Raw genomic sequence first — 21382 nt, 5'->3', positions numbered from 1 at the left:
TCCTCAGATAAGGAGACCGAAACTGCGCACAATTTTCGAGGTGTGGTCTCACCAAAGCCCTGTATAATTGCAGCAAGACATCTCTGCTCCTGTACTCGAATCCTCTGGCTATGAAGGCCAACATACCATTTGCCGCCTTTATCGCCTGCTGCACCTGCATGCTTACCTTCAGCGACTGGTGTACGAGGACACCCAGGTCTCGTTGCACATTCCTTCCTCTCAATATATGGCCATTCAGATAATCTGCCTTCCTGTTTTTGCTACCAAAATGGATAACCTCACATTTATCCACATTATATTGCATCTGCCATGTATTTGCCCACTCACTCAGCTTGTCCAAATCATACTGAAACAGCTCTGCATCCTCACAGCTCACCCTCCCACCCAGCTTTGTGTCATCTGCAAATTTGGAGATATTACATTTAGTTCCCTCACCTAAATCATTAATATATATTGTGAATAACTGGGGCCCCAGCACCGATCTCTGCGGTACCCCACTAGTCACTGCCTGCCATTCGGAAAAAGACCCATTTATTCCTACTCTTTGTTTCCTATCTGCCAACCAGTTTTCTATCTATCTCAATACACTACCCCGAATCCCATGCATTTTAATTTTACATGCTAATCTCTTATGTGGGACTTTGTTGAAAGCCTTCTGAAAGTCCTAATAAACCACATCCACTGGCTCCCCCTCATCAACTCTACTAGTTACATCCTCTCAAAATTCCAGTAGATTTGTCAAGCATGATTTCCCTTTTGTAAATCCATGCTGACTCTATCTGATTCTGCCACTGTTTTCCAAGTGCTCAGCTATTAAATCTTTTATAATGGGCTCTAGAATTTTCCCCACTACTGACGTCAGGCTGACTGGTCTATAATTCCCTGTTTCTCTGCCTCCCTTTTTAAATAGTGGGGTTACATTAGCTACCCTCCAATCTGTAGGAACTGTTCCAGAGTCTATAGAATCTCGGAAGATGACCACCAATGCATCCACTATTTCTAGGGCCCCTTCCTTAAATACTCTGGGATATAGATTATCAGGCCCTGGGGATTTATCGGCCTTCAATCCCATCCATTTCCCTACTAATACTGATTTCTTTCAGTTCCTCCCTCTCACTCTAATCCCTGTGTTCCCCAATATTCCTTGAATGTTAGTTGTGCCCTCCTTTGTGAAGACAGAACCAAAGTATGTATTTAGTTGGTCAGCCATTTCTTTGTTCCCCATTAAAAATTCCCCTGTTTCTGACTGTAAGGGACCTACATTTGTCTTCACCAATCTTTTTCTCTTCACATACCTATAGAAACTTTTACAGCCAGTTTTTATGTTCCCCGCAAGCTTACTCTCGTACTCTATTTTCCCCTTCCTAATCAATCCCTTGGTCCTCCTTTGCTGAATTCTAAACTGCTCCCAATCCTCAGGTCTGTTGTTTTTTTCTGGCCTCTTCTTTGGATCTAACACTATCTCTAATTTCCCTTGTAAGCCATGGTTTGGCCACCTTTCCTGTTTTATTTTTGCACCAGGCAGGAATAAACAATTGTTGCAGTTTACCCATGAGCTCTTTGAATGTTTGCCATTGCCTATCCACGGTCATCCCTTTAAGTAAGGTTTCCCAATCCATCATAGCCAACTTGTGCCTCATACCATCGTAGTTTCCTTTATTAAGATTCAGGACCCTAGTCTCAGAATCAACTACGTCACTCTCCATCTTGATGAAGAATTCTATCATATTATATTCGCTTATCCCCAAGGGGCCTCGCACAACTAGGTTGCCAATTATTGCTTTCCCATTACACAATACCCAGTCTAGGATGGCCTATTCTTTAGTTGGTTCCTCAATGTATTGGTCCAGAAAACTATCCCAAATACACTCCAGGAATATCTCCTCTACGGTATTGTTACTAATTTGATTTGCCCAATCTATATGCAGATTAAAGTCACCCATAATTACAAATGTTCCTCTATTGCATGCATCTCTAATTTCCTGTTTAATGCCATTCCCAACATCACCAGTACAGTTTGGGGGTCTATATACAACCCTCACTAACGTGTTTTGCCCCTTAGTGTTTCTTAGCTTTACCCATACAGATGCCACATCATTGGAGCTAATATCTTTCCTCACTATTGCGTTAATTTCCTCTTTAACCAGCAATGCAACTCCACTGCCTTTTCCTTTTTGTCTGTCCTTCCTAAATACTGAATACCCCTGGATGTTCAGTTCCCATCCCTGGTCACCCTGCAGCCATGTCTCCGTAATCTCGACCATATCATACCTGTTTACATCTATTTGCGCGGTTAATTCATCCACTTTATTGCGAATGCTCGTCGCGTTAAGGCACAAAGCCTTGAGGCTTGTCTTTTTAATATTAGTTGTCCCATTCCCACTATTTTTCACTGAGGCCCTGTTTGATTCTTGCCCTTGATTTCTCTGCCTATCAGTTTTCTTATTCCCCTTTCTGTCTTTTTGTTCTTGTCCTTGATTTCCCCCTCCTCTGACTCCTTACGTAGGTTCCCATCCCCCTGCCATTTTAGTTTAAACCCTCCCCGACCAATTTAGCAAATATTCCCCCTAGGACAATTGGATTACTATAAAAAGATTGGGGAGATAAAAAGACTCCTTACTCTCCATCACCAGCATCCAGTCCTATACTTAGGCCAATACTTAGCGAGAGTGTGCTTTGATCGACATTCACCACCTGTGTGCATATGGTAAAAGTCAGTGTTTTATCCTGCAAGAGCTGGATAATTTACTACCTTTTCCGTATACTTGCTGTACCATTATCTGAATTCTTCTGGTTAAGTCCCGCGTCACGTTTGGATATGTATTGCTAGGCCAAATGTCCCCCCCCCGCCTCCCTCCTGCCCTCGTATCAGCACATTGATTCAGGCTGTGTGTTTCTCATGCTCTAGATAACAAGGTTGCACACACTCTAATGTAAGATCAGTTTTCTGAACCACTATTAAACTTTGTTCATGTGCCCCTGGCTGATTTTCTTCATGGGAAAATCTGGGCTCCTTTGCACACTGTTAATAGTTTGGTGTCTTGTGAGGTGAGCTAAACTCATCATTACTGCACATTTTTTTGCTCAGCTGCACAAAATTTTGCCTAATTTTGAGTCACCACTGATTTCTCCACTCCCTGCCACATTCTCTCCCCTCCCTCCACCAAACCACACAGAGCTAAATTAGTGCTGCATTCCCATTAAACAATTCCCATTAACATTAAGCAAAAGAATTAGAATTGTTCCCAAGTACAGTTTCAAATTCTTTTACACTTAATTGCATGTCATGTTCTAGCTGAAGCTTAGTCAGTGATACACTGACCCAGTGTTATGGAGTTTGGACGTATTGATCATCCTGTAGTCAGTGGTCCCATATCTCTTGATGGTTTGGATCTCATGTCTGTCATTTCTTAAGACTGGCATAGCAACGCTTGCAAATTCCAAGTTTGGTACCTTTTCAAAGGCCCCTGTTGAATCTTATAGTCAGATTTGATTTTTCCAGTTACTGCTTGGACCTGAAACTTATGCTGTACACTATTTATTAACACAGTTGAGATGTTTGGTTTACCCCAATGACTTCTGACCCTGGTTCATCTCCTGGCTATAGGGCTGTTGGATTCACTGAGTGTGGCTGTCATTCAATTGCTGAATCATGCATGCTAATGCATTCACGTAATGATCTGCTCGCTTGTCAAACTGCTTCGGAGTCTTACATTCTTGGTCAAGCAATCATATCCTGAAATCATCTAGAACTATTTCCAGAAATGTATCCATCTATGTGATAGGCTTAATCACTTTAATATGTTACATTTTCACTTTTCCGCCATAATTTTGAAACGTTCTACACTAGTTCTAGCCCTCCATTTTCTACATGTACTATGTATGTTTTCCTCAATTTCTTGTACTTTTACCTTTATCAATGCCTTAAGTCATTAGTTGGAATAGTTTGATTATTCATAATGTCCATTAAATTGACTAGAGAAATGCACAAGTGAAGAATTTGCTGGTTGCAACATTCTAGTTTAGCTGACTGTTAACTCCTGCATTGTTTAGATTTGGCAACCACCAAATCGAAGGAGACAAAAATTGTATTTTTCTCAACACTGTCTCCTGCCAATGCAAGATGGCTGCGGATACCTGTCTGTGCATGTGCACTGGTCCGCGCATGTGCAGAAAACCAGTGTTAGTGTGCTGTGCCCAGCCCCAGCCTCAGCCTGCCAGTACCCCTGTATGCATGCGGCAATGATGTCACCACGCACATATGCAGTGATGTCAGTAGGTCCTCATCTAACTATATGGCATTAATGGCTCCATCGAGGAGCTGCTGTTTAATGTGGTTTCCATTTTTACTGGTTGCTGGGGTTAATCGAAAGCCTGCTACACTGCAGCCACTTTATCTGCATGAACTAATAAATTTTGTGCAGAGCACTCCTCCTGCTTGAAGGCAATCGTAGAGCAGTCTGGGCAGGTCTCCATCTCCTCCAACTTCCACCCACCATAGCACTTCCTGTACAAATTGGTTTTGGTTGAATACATATTCATATAGTTAAGCTTAGGTATTTTTTCCATCTAGTGGTTTTGGAAACGTTGTGTTAACTTCATGGAGCCATTAAGGATGCCTTAAAGATGGACAAAAGGATGCCGCCACCTAAAACAACTGTGATGATTTGAGCAGTGCCATCTTTGGTGCTGGCCGCTGTCTACTCTGTTGCTATAAATGATGTCGTGGAGTAACACACTTGAACTGTGTATGCACGGTGTTGGCAGCAAACGCAGGCTTTTCTCAGTGGGCAGTTTCCAGCTGTTTTCATCCTGACTATGTTTCCATAAATTGTTCATGGAAGGTCAAATGTTTTTGAGAGCTCTAGTTATAAAAGCTCCCTATTGGAAGGTAATTTAACTACTGGCTTAATGCAAGAATAATTTTAAATGTATACGTATTTAAAGCCACTGGTGTGAAATAACTTTCCTCTTCACAAATTGAAGTCAGCTAATGGAAAATGAGGAACACCATAAAAAAAATTATTACTTTTAAGACTCAGTAAACTCTACTCATTTTGAAACTGTTCATTGATTGCATTGAAGATCCTATACCTGCTCTACTGTAATTGAGATTCAATTCAACGTTTTAACTCCTATACTGATGCAGCCATAGTCTGGGCTCAGTATATGTAAATCATTTGGGTGCATATTTTGTATCATCAACATGGGATTGCATTTTGCTTTAAGTGCAATTTCTACCTGGGTCTGGGTTGATACGATACTAACACCAGTTTGTTGTCATCTTCAATTTAGATTATACTGAACGTTAGAGGTGAAGTGTGTGTCAAATTCAAGAGTTCAATTGGTATGCAGTACAGCTGGGGTATTTGATTCTCTAAATTTGTTGGCCTGGATTTTCCACTTGGTTGCACTGATCTTTTTCTAAGTACGTTTTACCTTAAATTGGCTGAAAAGATTGAAATTTTAAGCGCCAATTACTTTCACAACTTGAGTTTCTGCTGTCATTTATGCTAGTTTAAAAACATCGCATTAGAAACCAACCACACCTCTAGACTGAATCAATCACTATTGGAAGTTTCTACTAATTGTGTTCATTTCCAACCTCTGGGAAGGCTCCAATAATTAATCAGTTCGTTTTAGGTGGAAGGACACTAATAGGAACGTTTTTAAAACTTCCTAATTTACTAGAATGGAAGTGGTGTGCCGTGGTATAGCTAGGAATAATTCTGTATATCTTAAGACATTTTCAGTAATTTAGAATCTATTTATTCACAGGTGGTGGATTGACAGATTTAGCAAAGGTTTTTTTTGATAAACCCATTTTCAGCTGTATTAATCAAACTGCACCTATTTACCATTCTTTTTTTAAAGAACATTTCCTGATATATTCCTTGATATATTTATTAAATTACATTTTAAAAATGCTCGATTTGCACCGGTCCATTTTGTTGACAGGCAGATGAGTTTGAGGGGGGCAAACCACTTTTGAAATGGGCACTTCACCAATTATACCCAATGTGGAAATTATCCTATTGTCTGTTTTGTTCCTTTTTTAATATCTCATTTCTGCTATAAAATGCAACATGTACTGTATGTAATTTGTACACAAAAATAATGTCCTTATATAATTGTACCTTCTATTTCATTTTGGCTGTTAACATTTTTTGATTATAGTGAATGCAAACACGTAAAATTTCTGTTTCATATCTTCACTGTTCTCCATTTGGCATCTGCAGTAGAAAGCTGAACTGAAATTCTGAGCAGAAACTGAAGTTACTTAAATGCCAATTTTCTTTGTGATTTAGAGCTATCCAAATTTCTGTGATGTGTATGAGGTATCGAGCATTGCTTCAGGGGGCCAGCAACTAGCTGTAAGTGACTATTTTTAGTCTGCTATGCACAGCACTGTTTGCCTGACCTGCTTTCCTGCTGAAGATGTAATAATAATAATAGAACTACCTTCACTTTTGTTAAAACATCTGCTTAAATGGAACTGATTTTGGTGTAATAAGTTTATTGAAGTCTAATGTCAAGAAAAAAAAAATTGACATTTGCTTGTCCCTCATGTTTCACCTGCACAGCCTCGCCTTGGTAATCTAATTTACCTATTTACAGTGGTCATGCTGAGATTATCCTAAAATAATCTGCAAAATGCAAAGCAATTCCCCAGCCTAGTTTTATCTAAGTGTTATTAGATATCAATGAAGGGAGGGAAGAAAAAACCTAATTGGCTAGATAGATGTTGCTGGAGCAGGGCATCTCACTGGACTTCCGCTGGAAGTACAAACTGATAATGGTGAGACAAGGCATATGGGAATCCCAGTGAATGGTGGGACCAACAGTGTTTTTTCTTAACCAAAGAGATTTAAACATTGAGAAAGAAACAGAAGAACAACTTAGGTGGTGATTTATGGTCAAAACAGTGCTTCAATTCTGGGTCAGAGCAGTTGATTTGCACTGCATTATCCGTTATCACATAGTTAAGAGGCACTCTTGCTTTTAGTCACCAGACTTGACATTCTGTATTTGGTTTAACAGGCAGCTAATGTGCAAATCGAAAATAGTTTTAGAATAATGGCGTCATTTCCTTAGCGAACTCATTTGTACAAAGCCAAACGGCTGAGTGACATAAATTAGCCAGCAAATTCTGAAGATTGGCAACTCGCGGCATTTCTCTTAATCCACTGAAGGTGATATGCTGATTTGCACATTTAAAAATGGTGGGCATCTTTAATGCATCAATTTTCCAGCAAGATCCAACCCAATGTAATGGATGAATCAACAGCAATATTTTCTTCCATTTTACTTTGTTTCCTACATTCATATCTTCAATCAAATTATTTCGCTCAAGGTGTTTGGTGCTTTTTGTTTATGCACTGCTACAGCTTTTGAACCATCCAGTTGATGAATCTCCAAATTACTGAATTGTACTACAGGGTTGTCTTGAATTATCAAAGGATTCTTGGGGATGAAGTCTTGCAGTTGCCTTTTCAAGGATTCGTCTGAAAATAGCACCTTGTATCAATCACACGAGCTGATTTTCTGATTATAGTTGCCCACTTTGTTTGAAACAGTATCGTGCTTTTCTTAAATACTAGGCAAACAATTATCATGCTCTGCTAACACTAGAAAAATTCTAGGAGAAAATCTGGGTTTCATCTTATAATGTAATCTATATGACCATTACACTTCACTCAATCTGGGGTGTGAAACAGCAAATTCAAATGTGATGTTTGCATATGAATTGCAGCATAAACAACAGGACCATCTGCTTCAAAAACTTTTTAAAAAATGCATTCTTGGGATTTTGGCTGGGATCTCTAGATTTTTAAAAAATAACAGAGCTAACTTTTTAAGGTTTAAAGGCAAGATTGCCACCAACTCATTGAACAGTAACCAATTTTTCTTGGTGATAATACACAGTACTTTAAAATGATACAATTACTGTATTCAATCAGACTTTTGCTTTTTGGATTGCTACTTTTTAGAAACTCGCAGCATTAACTTAATGAAGGTGCACAGAAAAATGTTCTGAATGGGTTTGTGACATTACAGAAACTACTGCTAGTTACATTACCTTGCAAGGTACATACTGTTACCTTCAAGTTTCAGTAAGAGGCAAGATGTCACCAACCTGTGAGCCAAGTTTCAAAGTCGCAATGTCTGTAATCATTCACAGAGTTGGACGCTCAAGTGTTAATGAATATTTTGGAGGGAAACACAGAGGGACAGATGTTTGCTGATCCACTGTCACTAGTCCAGTACGGCAGTGTTGGGCGGGGTGAGCTGCACTGGAAAAAGATTATCCTAAGCCAGTTACTGGGGTTGGAAGGTTGGCAATGCAAGAGGATGGGGTACTTGGCAGTGCTACTTGCGAGGAGATGGGGACTGGTGCCATAATAGGACCTTTGGAGAATGCCAAAGAGGCACAGAAATTAGCAGTGGGCTTATTCAAGAGGATTTCAAGCTTGAGCTGGATTCAAGGTTGAAGAGTAGTAGTAATGAGTTAGGTTAAGGATTTAGTTATTCTTGTGCAGAAAGACATCTTTGTATGCTGTATGTGAAAGGAAAGGGTATTATGGTGACAAAGCATAGAGAAAGGAGAGCGAATCAAGATGCTAGGATAAAGGTTCGATCAAAAAGAAGGATTTTTGAATGGCTCATAAAACTAATAGGGTGATTGCAAAGAGCAGAAGCTGACTAGAATTTCAGAGCTATCATAAGCACCAGGATAAATTGTCTAGTTGGGGTTGGGTGGGGGAGGGGAGAGCGGTGAGCATGCATTTCAAGTTCTAGAGAAGTGGAACGGGTTGCATTATCCTAATTGTTTAAATTGCTGAAAACTTTGTTTTATATACCCTTTTTTTTTGGAATGTTGCAGGAGAGGAAGGAAACAACAAACCTGAATTAAATCCACCTTTACATGACATTGCTAATAGCGTGGATGCTGTTTATATTAAATTGCCTGAATTGTTTTAGAGCAGTAAGTGTAAGTGTTTAAAATACAGGTAAATTGAATGATCTAATTAGGACAAAATTGCATAGTTGCAATGAAATTGGAGATCAATATTTTTATAAAAGAACATTATCCATTGCATGAGTACCTGGGTTAGATGTCTGATCATAAGATTTAATTTGAGTTTTAACTGTTTTTTCCCTATTGATTTCCCAAGTTTTTCTTATCCAAATGTTTTCTTTCTTGAAGCCACTATACTTGAGAGATTTCCCAAAATTATTTTTGAAAGGCGACATTGGGTTCAGTTTGCCTCTTCCATCTGCGCATGGAAATGGCATCTTGTTTAGTTAGTTGCAGTTTCACATCTCTATTTCACCACAAAAAGGTGTAAGGGAAAAAAAATCTTTTACATAGTGCCTTTCATAGCCTTGGGGTGTGTCTCAATTATGGAAATGTAATCACTCTAGTAAAGTATACACATGCACCAACAAGTTTGCACACAGCAAGATCTCATAACAGAAATAAAATTAACAGTCAGTCAGAAAATCTGTTTCTGATGCTATCCATTCAAGAATAAATGTTAATCAGGACATTGAGAGAAATCCACTATACTCCTTTGTATTGTGCTATAGGAGCTTTTACATCCACCTGAGAGCAGGAACTTCAGCCATATGCAGACCACAAAGACTGGAAGAGATTCCATAGTGTTCCAAAACCTGTCTGCAGATCCCTGTCTACTAGTTCTTCACAGATCCTCTGTGCTGATGGGTCAACACTATTACCAAGAAAGCCCACGTTTTAAAATAATTGGCAGAGCGTTTTAACCACATCTTCAATCAGCCGCTTTCCATCAATGAAGGAGCAATCAACAGTTTGCCACAGGTTGCCATCAACTGCTCCCTTGACCCTCCCATACTGTTAGAAACACTGACTGCAATCAAACTCCTGTCTGGTGCCAAAGTTCCAGGAGCTGATGCGATCCCAGCTGAGGTCTACAAGGGTGGAGGTCAATGCCTGGTCAAGAAGCCCATTGAACTCTTTTTCAGTTTATTTGGAAGCAAGGAACCATCCTGCAAGAATACAAAGATGCCCCCATTGCTCACCTGTATGTACCAGGAGAAATACCAAGAACAGAACACTGACCTCTACACCATGTTTGTTGTCTTGACCAATGCCTTTGACACAGTCACCCATGGCAGCCTTTCAAAAAATGAGAGAAATTCATCACAGTGGATGATGCTCCATGATGTAATGCTCGTGTGCATCCTGGATGGTGCAAGTAATGTACCATCCTGCTCCATAAAACCTCTGTCTCAATCCCAAGGTTTCGGTCCATGACCAGAACTTGGCAGCGGTGGACAAATTCACTTAGCTCAAAGAGAGAGTGTGTGCTACTGAGATGTCTATATTGACAACTAGACACATGCAAGAATTGCCAATGCAAATGTAGTCTTTGACAGACTTCGAACATTAGTCTGAGAACGAAGAGGAGTCAGTCTTCCTACCAAACATGGGCCCAGATCGCCTGGTCTCCGGATGGTCATTCCCCAGAAAATATGCTAGACAACCCCTTGTAAATCCCAACACATGGACTCTGATGGATTTTTCTGGAAAGTTTCAACTTCCAATGGGCAATTCCCCAGCACCTGGAGCCCTCCAAAAAAGTCTCCCAACTCTTGAGTTAGATTCGGTGACTTAGGAGGGTTAGGGATAGTTACCCAGGAAATGTTAGACAGGAGAAAACCATATCTAACCCCTGGGTAACTATACAACTGCCAACCCCCAACGCTTCAGCTCGCCCTGCTACCCCAAGCATGCTGGCACCCTACCCATTTTACTTTTCACACTTATTCCCTAACATTGAAAAGCAATTTAAATGTCCCAACGCTTTTCACTGTTGGTGAATGAACACTTGCTGAAATAAAGGCAGCCGGTACCCTTAAAAAGGGGGCTTGGCTTGCGCACGCGCACCCCCCCCCACCCCCTCCCACCCAGGGATGATCCTGCATTACGCGAAAGGACTCCCAGAACCAGAATGCTCCACATCTCTGAAGAGGCCTGGTTTGAAAGTCTGGATGGGAAATGTGGAGCTCTGCGTTGAGTTTAAAGAAAATAACAGAATGGCAGTCCGGAGCTCCACATCTGGTGATTTCCACTCATCGGAAGATTTCCCCTTGATGGAGGGATCAATAACCAGGGGGCATAGATTCAAGGTAAGGGGCAGGAGGTTTAGAGGGGATGTGAGGAAGAATTTTTTCACCCAGAGGGTGGTGGGAATCTGGAACTCACTGCCTGAAAGGGTGATAGAGGCAGAAACCCTCATAACATTTAAGAAGTATTTGGATGTGCACTTGCGATGCTATGGCATACAAGGCTATGGGCCTACTTCTGGAAAATGGGAATAGAATAGTTAGGTACTTGTTTGACTGGCGCAGGCTCGATGGGCCGAAGGGCCTTTTCCTGTGCTGTAGACCTCTATGACTCTATTTGTCCCAAGTCTATTGAACAATAGTCCTGCCCTACACATGAGACTTGGACTGTGTATCAGTACCATGCCAAGAAGTTCAACAACTTCCACTTGAGCTACCTTCAGTAGTTTCTGAAGATCAGATAGCAGGACAAAATACCAGGCATACAGGTGCTTAACTGAGCTGGCATGCCAAACGTCCACACCATATTGAGATATACACAGTTGAGTTGGGCTGGTCATGTAGCCAGAATGCTTGATACTTGCTTATTAAAATGAATCTTCTATGGCGAGCTTGGGTCTGGAGTGTGCTCTCCTGGCGGTCAAAGGATGTGCATCAGGGACGCTGAAGGCTTTACTTGCGAGTTTTGATATTGATTCGAGTCTTGGGAGAAGCTCACCCAGGATTGCTGCACTGGTATAACCAAATAAAAAATGGTGGGGCCTTTCAAAGCAAGCGCATATCAGAGGCACAGAGAAAGACCAAGGAGAGAAAATCCTGAGGCAGCAATTTGTCCAAAACTCGATCACCTGTGGTATCCTGTCCTATTTGCAGCAGGACGTTCAGGATGCAGATCTGCCATAGCAGTTACCCATGTACCCGCTGGAACCCTACCAAACACCCCAGATTATGAACATGATCATCTTCACTTCGAAGGCCAAATTACATCCGTTGGGAGAGGACAGATGGGACCTAGGTTTAACTTCTTATCTAAATTTTTGCAGTGGTTGGAGTTTAGTTGTGCTTCTGTCTAGATAGATAGCCACTAGCCATCTGACCTGGAATTCCTGAACAAAAATAAAAATACCTGGAAAAACTCAGCAGGTCTGGCAGCATCTGCGGAGAGGAACACAGTTAACGTTTCGAGTCCGAATGACTCTTCAACGGAACTAAGTAAAAATAGAAAAGAGGTGAAATATAAGCTGGTTTAAGGGGGAGGGGGTGGAACAGGTAGAGCTGGAATTCCTGGTCTGAGGTTTCGTTAATCTTTTAAGTGACAGCTTTGTTTTGTTTCACTGTCTCTTATTTTGATGTGTCCTCTAACACTAGCTTTAGCTGGTGATCTTGAGAATACTTGAGTTTGAATCCCCTACCTACCCATTAGAGGAACCTTTTAAAATTAAGAACTGTTCAGTTGTAGATTTAAAATTTGATTTGCACTTCCTAATTTCCTTTCAAATAAACGTGTACTTATTTTCATGAGGTTTTGTAATACTGAATTAATGCTTCCTCATTTCCTAATAAAAACATTATCTTCAAGCTAAATTAGGCCATATTTCAAAATGATGAATGGGCACTGGATTTACACCACCTCAAAATGTTACACAATAGAATTAGTTTAAATTCAATGCAGTTTCAATTAAAATATCCTGGAATTCCGTACCTACCACAACTATTGAAGCATTATTGTCCCCAAGGTCTGCAGTGGTTTAAGGAGAAAGTCTGTCAATCACCTCAGGACAACCAGGGGTGGGCAATTGGTATGGCTTTGCCAGCCGCCATCATCCACATCCGGGAGATAATTTTTAAATCCCTGGGAAACTTTTTAAAAATAAAAACCTAAAAATCTTAGTCCCAGTGCACCTTGCATGAACTCTGAATAAATTTGATTATCTGTCTGTTCACTTGAATTAGTGAAGAGACAAGATCTGAGATATGTTTTGCTCCTCAACTTTTATCAATCCTTTAATCTTCTATGCATGGTTGTAAAGATGATAAAATGACTTGAGTATTGAGCTCCGAGCTTTGTAATAACATCTGCTCTCCTGTAGGCCTTAACTCATAAAGCTGAATAAAAGACTCTCTTTTATTCTAGCTGGCTTGCAGTTGGTCTAGCATGCATAGTGGGAGCAAATTACAATTTAAAAGCAGCATCACTGTCTTCCTGTTTTCTTTATTTTTAAAGATTCCAGTGCCTATGTGATTTAATGCTTAATTCTAGCATTTGTAAGCATGCTTTTATGATGCTGACTTATCCTTAAAGCGCTTAGTGGGCCAGAACAACGAACAGTTTTTCCATTCTCTTTGCAATTTGCTAACACCAGTTGATTGTTTTTTAGGCTAGAGAAAGAAAGCAGGCTTGCATTTATATAGTGATTTTCATGTCCTTGGGACATTTCAAAAGCACTTCACAGCCATTAAATATAAATAGTGACTACATTTCTAATGTAAGAAATGCAAAGGTAATAAAGCTGTTAGACCATGCAAATCTACTTGAGTCTAATTTGCAAACATTGAACCCATTGTTTTGGCTATTGAAGATGTCAATATTTTTTTTAAAATAATGCTTAACCATGCTATTATGATTTTGGTTTTGTATGGGCAAATTTTAACTAGAGTTTGAGACTGGTAGGGGAGGAGAAAGATAAAAAGGTTTTAAAAACTGATGAAAGAAAGCATAAGAACCTGCTCGGAAGTGAACCGACTTCAAGGGCAAGTCATTCAGGCAGCATTTCTTTTTCCAGCAAACAACTGAATTTGGAGGGAAAAAATCTATACATCTAGGCTTTGACTAGGTTTGTTTTCTCTTCTGGCTGGTGCAATCAGATGCTGTTTTATCAGTTTGTATGTAGGGATCTGTTGGTAACTATTTCTGCATCGAATTTAAACAATCTGATTCCACAAGAAGTAGTAGTATTTTATTTTGTGGTTAGTGCTGTTTGGCCCAAGTTGTTAATACAGTGCTGCAAGTTCACCATCTCCATGCTAGCAGAAAGGATAAAGGAAATTACAAAGAATGTCAGATTAATTGGTTTTTTGTTAGCACTGAGACATGGGAAAGTGTGTATATGTAGTATAAAAATTGTGATCTGAGAAGCTTATTTGTAAACTATATTAGTCAAGTTGCATGTACATAATGACTCTATATTAATTGCAGCAGCAGTCAGAATCTGAGACGGTTCATGTCTTCATCCCTGCCCTGGCTGTAGGCGCAATTATTGGCAAGAAGGGGCAACATATCAAACAGCTCTCTCGCTATGCATCAGCTTCCATTAAGGTAACCATTACATTCCATTGGCATTTGCTTTAACAAACCACTTCAAAAATGGAGATACAAAAGCAAAATATTGCAGATGCTGGAAATCTGAAATAAAATCAAAAAATGGTGCAAATGCTCAGCAGATCAGGCAGCATCTGTGGAGAGTTAACATGAAATGTCATCTCGATCTGAAACATTAACTGTTTCTCTCCACAGATGCTGCCTGACCTGAGCATTTCCAGCAATACTTTATATTAAAAATCAAGATATTCAACAAAGCAATTTGCAATCATTTGAAATGCTTGCAGAATATTTTCAGTTTATTGCTTAATTTAATATAGGCAAGTGTTTTTATTTTGTTTTTGCCAATGTACTTCTTTATAACCTGAGTATTAAGATTCCCTACTAGATCCCATTACTTGATCGTCCTCCTTTATTGGGCCACTGTGTAAATATCATTAAGCTATGTTGAATTTAGTCGTTTATAATGTGGGCCTGATCGCAATTTTCTTCGCTCCACCTGTGGCGATCAGGCCTTCAGTTACCTTGGTTCTAAATTCTGGAATTCTCTCCTTAAACCCTTCTGCCTATATATCTCTTTAAGACACTCCTTTAAAACTGGTCTCTTGCTACCTTTATGGTCACCTGCCCTCGAATATCTCCTTACATGTACATATGTTGCTGCTGGGTATCTTTTAAATAGAATTGTGCTTTATTTCAACCCCGTCTTTGAGCATTCACGTCAATTTGCTGCATGCACAGAGATATACCAGCTAAAATGTGAAAATATATGGGTAACTAATTAATGTTGATTTTTGTGATTCGAATTGAACAAGTTTAATCAGGTAAATTATATTCCATACTGTAATTATAAAGTATATATGATTGTGGGAGAAATGAATTTAATTCTGGCAAATAGAATTCTTCAATGCGGGTGATTTTGTAATTAATTTAATCAAAAAATTAAAGAGTAATGTCATTGAATGTCATGGGGAAGTGCTTAGATTCTCTGTTGGAGATGGTCATTGTCTGCCATTTATGGCGTGAATGTTATTTGCCACTTATCAGCCCAAGCCTGAATGTTGTCCAGGTCTTGTTGCATATGGATAATGACTGCCTCAAGTGGAGAAAAGATTCTTTGCAGGGAAAATAACATGAAACTTAAGGTGGAAGAAAGAATTGAGAAGTAATTTTGTGTTGGTTGATTCCTCTCTGAATGATCATTCTTTAATTTAAAGGTATTATTGGTATTCATAAATGTTATATTGCAGATTGCTCCTGCAGAAGGCCCAGATGCTAAGCAGCGAATGGTGATCATCTCAGGGCAGCCTGAAGCTCAATTTAAGGTAAATTTTTAGAAATTGAGTTTGCTCTGGAATAGTATAAAACAGCATCAAGAAGTGCCCTTTATGCATCAGGGTGTCTCTTGAACTGCATGCAATTCCAAGTCAGATTTGCGTACCAGATGCAATCTATGCTTCATGCACAAGCTCAATAAATGTTAATATAAAGCTAAGATGAGATACATGGGAACACCACCACCTGGAAGTTCCCCCTCCAAGCCACTCGCCATCCTGACTTGGAAATATATCGCCGTTCCTTCACTGTCGCTGGGTCAAGGTCCTGGAAATACCTCCCTAAAAGCACTGTGGGTCTACCAACGTCACATGGACTGCAGCGGTTCAAGAAGGCAGCTCACCACCGCCTTCTCAAGGGCAATTAGGGATGGATAATAAATGCTGACCTAGCCAGTGACGTCCACATCCCATCAATGAATAAAACAAAATTAGCTGTGGTGGTGGGGAGGAATTAGAACCTGCTGGCTGTCAGAAATTTTTATTTTAAGATTTCAGTGCGCTCATTGGAACAAAACAATATAAATATGTACCCTCAATCAGCTGAACATTGAATATGTTACTGATCTGAGCCCTTCAGATTCTGTAATGGTCAAGGTTGTGGCAGTCACAGTGGTTTAATTTGCATATTCAGTTTCACCTTTGATTTTAATGGAGTTGGGCAATGATAAATAGTTGTTGAATAGTTTTGTTGAACATCTTTATAGAGCAATGCTGAAGTCCCAGCAAATTATGACCTAGAATACATAATGCCATAAATTACTGGCATAACAATTTCCTGGAATTTCTGCAGCATAATAATGGCAAATGCTTTAGCTGAAACAAGTTCTCAGTAAGTTCAGCCCATGTTCTATTCAAAAGTAAGAGCTAAACTTTCTGACCATTGGGCTAAATTTTCCACTTGTGGTTACTGAATTTTAAAAATTTTTTAGATTATTTTCATGGAAATATTTTAATGTCAGAGTGGCAAACAAAGGCTCGGTTCTTGAATGGGGACTGTTACAGTTGGATAATATTTTGTTCTTCAGGCTCAAGGAAGAATCTATAATAAACTGAAAGAGGAGAACTTCTTTGGACCCAAAGAAGAAGTGAAATTAGAGACCCATATTAAAGTGCCAAGCCATGCTGCTGGTAGAGTTATTGGGAAAGGAGGTAAAACGGTAAGTCTGGGTTGTAGTGGCATGTATCCTTTGGCTCATGGAGTAAATCCGCTTTTATATTTTTGTAGTCTAAGATATAAATGAGGGTATGCCATTTATCTGCCCACTATGCAAGTTTTATATGCCATCTTGTAATTTGATGAAGTCTTACATGCTATACCCCACAGTTTGGTGGTGTCTGAAAATTTCAAAATCATGTCTTCCTGTGTCCAAATCTTTTTATAAATCCACACAGTAATTTTGATTATATCCTGTGTCTGGAATTTTCTCATCTAATCTTTTCAGCAAAGCTCTGGTATATTTTCTACCAGTAACATGGGGATAACTGTTCTAAGGGGGTCCTCAGATTAGTTCAATCTCTGTGGAGATAGGAATTACATTATTCTCCACTCCTCCAACACTTCCTTTTTCTGCTTCATTTTATATATGGATACTCGTGTATGTGCTATTTGAAATAATATTTTTAGGATCCTTATAGTTGGACCATCACTTGGAAATGTTTTGAAATATAAATATTTTTGTATGTATGTATATATGCTTGTGAGTAATTTCATTTTTTTAAAAGGTAAATGAACTACAGAACCTGACCAGTGCAGAAGTAGTTGTTCCTCGTGATCAGACACCAGATGAAAATGACCAGGTTATTGTGAAAATAACTGGTCACTTCTTTGCAAGTCAGGTAAGATGTTATAACTGCCTTAATTGATACATTCCTGATAATTAATGACTTGCATATTGCTACTGTCCACTTTTGACCACAATACACAAGCTCGTCAACCTTTGGTAGGAATGTTTCTGTGTACACAGGGAACTGAAAGTGGTTCAAGATGTTGCTTCACTTTCAACATTTTTATGGTGGTAACTCTACAGGGACAGTTGAATCCTGTTCCAATATATCTACCTGTTTATTTCCAACTTCACCTTGAGAGATTTGGTCCAATTTGACAATTTTGTTCAATTGTGTTGAATGGTTGGTGGCAGAGAGATTGTTCTGAAGTAAAGTGCAGATCAAGCTGGATGAGTTCTTTCTTCCAATCACTAGCAGTTTTTAAAAAAATTCAGACGTTGGGATTATTGCTTAAACCTGCACCAAAGGTCAGGGAGAGAGGATAAATGTATAAAATCTACAATTTGAAAACAATTTAATTATGTTTAAAAAGTGTAAATGGCATCTTTCCTTTGATTTTAATGTAAGGCAATTTGTAAAGATCATTCCTTGAAGTGTTTTCAGATGACTATCCAGTGTCGGTATGCTCAATGGGTAGCCTTCTTTCCTCTAACAAGGTGTAAGTTCAAGTCCCATCCCAGAAACTTTAGTACAAAAATTTTTGCTGACGCTCCAGGGAAGTACGAAGGGAATACTGTGCTGTCAGAGGTATTCAGATGAGCTGTTAAACAGGCTCCATCAGCACTTGCAGGTGGACATAAGAAGGGGAGGCGAGTTATCCCCAATGGCCTGGCTAATATTTACCTCTCTGCCAAAATCTGTCTCAAATTCTGGTCGTTATCACGTTGCTTGCTGTGCAAAAATTGGCTGTCATGTTGCTACATTGCAACAGTGACTACACTTCAATCTGTATTGGTTGTAAAACTCTTTGGGATGTCTATGTACCTGCAAGCCTTGTCTCTTTTTCTCTCCTGGCTAGCCACTCACCCTGCTGGACTCCCTCTCTTATCCAGTCCTCTGAGAGACAATTCCTCCTCAGCTCTGTCTTAAATGGGAGACCACTTATTCTGAAACTGTGACCCCGGTTCTAGATTCCCCCATGAGGGACAACATCCTCTGAGCATCTGTGCTTTTGAGTCCCCTCAGAATCTTTTATGTTTCAATAAGATCACCTCTCAATCTTCTAAACTTCAATGAGTACAGGCTAAACTGCTCAGCCTTTACTCCAAAGACAATCCCTTCATCCATCTTAGGAATCAACATAGTGAGCCTTTTCTGAACTACCTTCAATTCAGGTATAGCCTTCCTTAAATAAGGAGACCAAAACTGTACACAGTGCTCTGGGTGTGGTCTTGCCAACGCTCTGTACAGTTGCAGCAAGACTTCCCTACATTTATACTCCATCCCCCTTTATGGCCAACATTCCATTTACCCTTCTAATTATTTGCTGTACCTGCATGCTAACCTTTTCGGATTCATGCACAAGGACACCCAGATCCCTCTGTAGCACAGCATTCTGCAGTGTGTCTCCATTTAAAAAGTAACCTGCATTTCTATTCTTCCTACCAAAGTGGATAACCTCACATTTCCCCACATTATACTCCATCTGTCAATTTATTTTCCTACTCACTTAACCTATCTATTGTCCTTTGCAGACTCTTTGCACCCCACCCCCGCCCCCCCAACCCTCACCTTGCTTTCCTACCTTTCCTAGTATTATCAGCAAATTTGGCTGCAATAGGCTTGGTCCCTTCATCCAAGTCATTAATGTAGATTGTAAATAATTGAGGCCTCAGCACCAAACAGATTGCAAATGCTGCTACAAATCTCATTAGATCTTTTGGTTTCCCAGTATTTCTGGTATGCTTTTTTTGTGTCTTCCACTGCAAAGACAGAGAGACAAAGTATTTGTTCAACATTTCTGCCATTCCCTTTACAATTTTTCCTGTCTCGAGCTCTAAGGGACCCATGTTTACTTTCACTACTAGAACTAGGGGCCCCAGCACTGATCCCTGTTGGCAGCCCACTTTACAGTTTGAGAATCTGAAAATCACCCATTTATCCCAGCTCTGTTCACTTTTAGTCAGTCAGTTTGACTTCCATTGTATCGTCTGTCTCAATACAGCAGCTGAAGTCTTCATCTGAAACATTTCTTTTAACGTTAGCTAATTCTCAATTAATCTGCATTTCATTGAGAAATAAAACGTCAGTGGGAAAAATGACCTATGCGTGGCTAGCTAAAGAGGTTAAGAATAGTGGTGGGTTAAAAGGAGAGGTTTATAGTATTGCTAAGAGTAGTAAACCTGAGAATTGGGTAAGTTTTAGACACCAGTAAAGGATGATCAAAAAATTGATAGAGGAAGAAAATAAGAATGTGATAGAATGAGCAAGAAATATAAAAACAGATCACAAAAGCTTCTACAAACATGTAAAAGGAAGAGAATAATGAAAGTAAATGTGGGTCCCTTAAGAGCCCAAGACAGGGGATATTGTAATGGGGAATAAGTAGATGGCCGAAACGTTAAACAAATATTTTGTGTCCCTGTTGTCTTAGAAGACACGAAAAGCCTACCAGAAATAGTGGGAAATCAAGGTTCTAATGAGATTGAGGAAGTTGAAGTAATTAATATTAGTAAAGGAAAAAGTGCTGGAGAAATTAATGGGACTGAAAGGCGACAAATCCTCTAGACCTGACGGCCTACAGGGTTCTTAAAGAGATGGCTACGGAGATGATTGATGCACTGGTTGTGACTTTCCAACATGCCAAGATTCTCAAATGGTACCAGTGGATTGAAAGGTATCAAAAACAGCACTGCTGTTCAAGAAAAGAAGTGGGAGAGAAAAATTGGGAACTTCAGGTCAGTTAGCCTGACATCAGTTGTCAGGTCACTGCTGGAGCCTATTAAGGAAGTGGTAACAGGGTACTTAAAAAATCATAGTATGATCAGACAGAGTCACCATAATTTTATGAAAGGGAATTCGTGCTTGACAAAATTTATTTCTTTGAGGGTATAACTAGCTGGGGTAGGTAAAGGGGAACCATTGGATGAATATTTGAATTTTTAAAACATTTTTGGTGAGGTGTCATAAGAAAAGTTGTTGCAAAAGGTGAGATGAGGCTGATGGGGTTGCTATTAATGTATTTGTATAGATAGAGGATTGGTTAAAGGACAGAAAACAGTATGAATAAATCGGTCATTTTAAGTTGGCAGGTTGCTGGAGGGCTGTCACAGATCCATGCTGGAGCCTCAGCTATTTTAATCTATACTAATGACTTATTTTAATCTATACTAATGACTTAGACAAAGGCACTATGTGTAATGCATCCAAGTTTGCTGACAATATAAAGCTAGGTGGGAAAGTAAGCTGTGAGGAGGATACAGAGGTTGCAAGGTTGCAAAGAGATATTGACAGGTTAAGCGATTGGGAAGAAGTGATAGATGGAGTATAGTATGAGGAAATGTGAGGTTATTCACTTTAGGTGGGAAAATAGAGAAATTAATGTTTCTTAAATGGTGAGAAACTGTTAAGCGGTGTTTGGAGGGATTTGGGTATTCTTGTACAAGAATCAGAGTTATCAAATAAGTACAGCAAACAATTACAAGGGCACATTGTTGGCCTTTATTGCAAGGGGGTACATGAGTAAGGAAGTCTCACTGCAATTATAAGAGGGTGTTGGTAGGACCACGCCTGGAGCACCGTGTTCAGTTTTGGTCTTTGTAGACATGGAAGGATATATGTGTCTTGGAGGGGTGCAATGAAGATTCGCTGATGGATCAACTCTCATCCCAGG

General features: G+C 39.7%; 1 protein-coding gene across 4 annotated transcripts in view; it reads left to right on the top strand.

The window, feature by feature from the left end:
• igf2bp3 (insulin-like growth factor 2 mRNA binding protein 3) overlaps positions 1-21382 on the top strand; it is a 157487-nt gene that overhangs the window by 125428 nt on the left and 10677 nt on the right. The window contains exons 11-15 of one of the 4 annotated variants that reach the window (XM_078538882.1): positions 6309-6374; positions 14309-14425; positions 15679-15753; positions 16791-16922; positions 17488-17601. In XM_078538882.1, coding sequence (XP_078395008.1) covers positions 6309-6374; positions 14309-14425; positions 15679-15753; positions 16791-16922; positions 17488-17601 — 504 coding nt within the window. Of the gene's footprint in view, positions 1-6308; positions 6375-14305; positions 14426-15678; positions 15754-16790; positions 16923-17487; positions 17602-21382 lie in introns of all 4 variants that reach the window. The other 3 variants (XM_078538881.1, XM_078538885.1, XM_078538884.1) reach the window with 3 other exon arrangements.

This window comes from Cetorhinus maximus, chromosome 3 (assembly GCF_964194155.1).
Source record: "Cetorhinus maximus chromosome 3, sCetMax3.hap1.1, whole genome shotgun sequence".
Classification (NCBI taxonomy): Eukaryota; Metazoa; Chordata; class Chondrichthyes; order Lamniformes; family Cetorhinidae; genus Cetorhinus; species Cetorhinus maximus.
The sequence above is the reverse complement of the archived record's forward strand: the minus strand, read 5'-3'. Positions and strand labels throughout refer to the sequence as shown.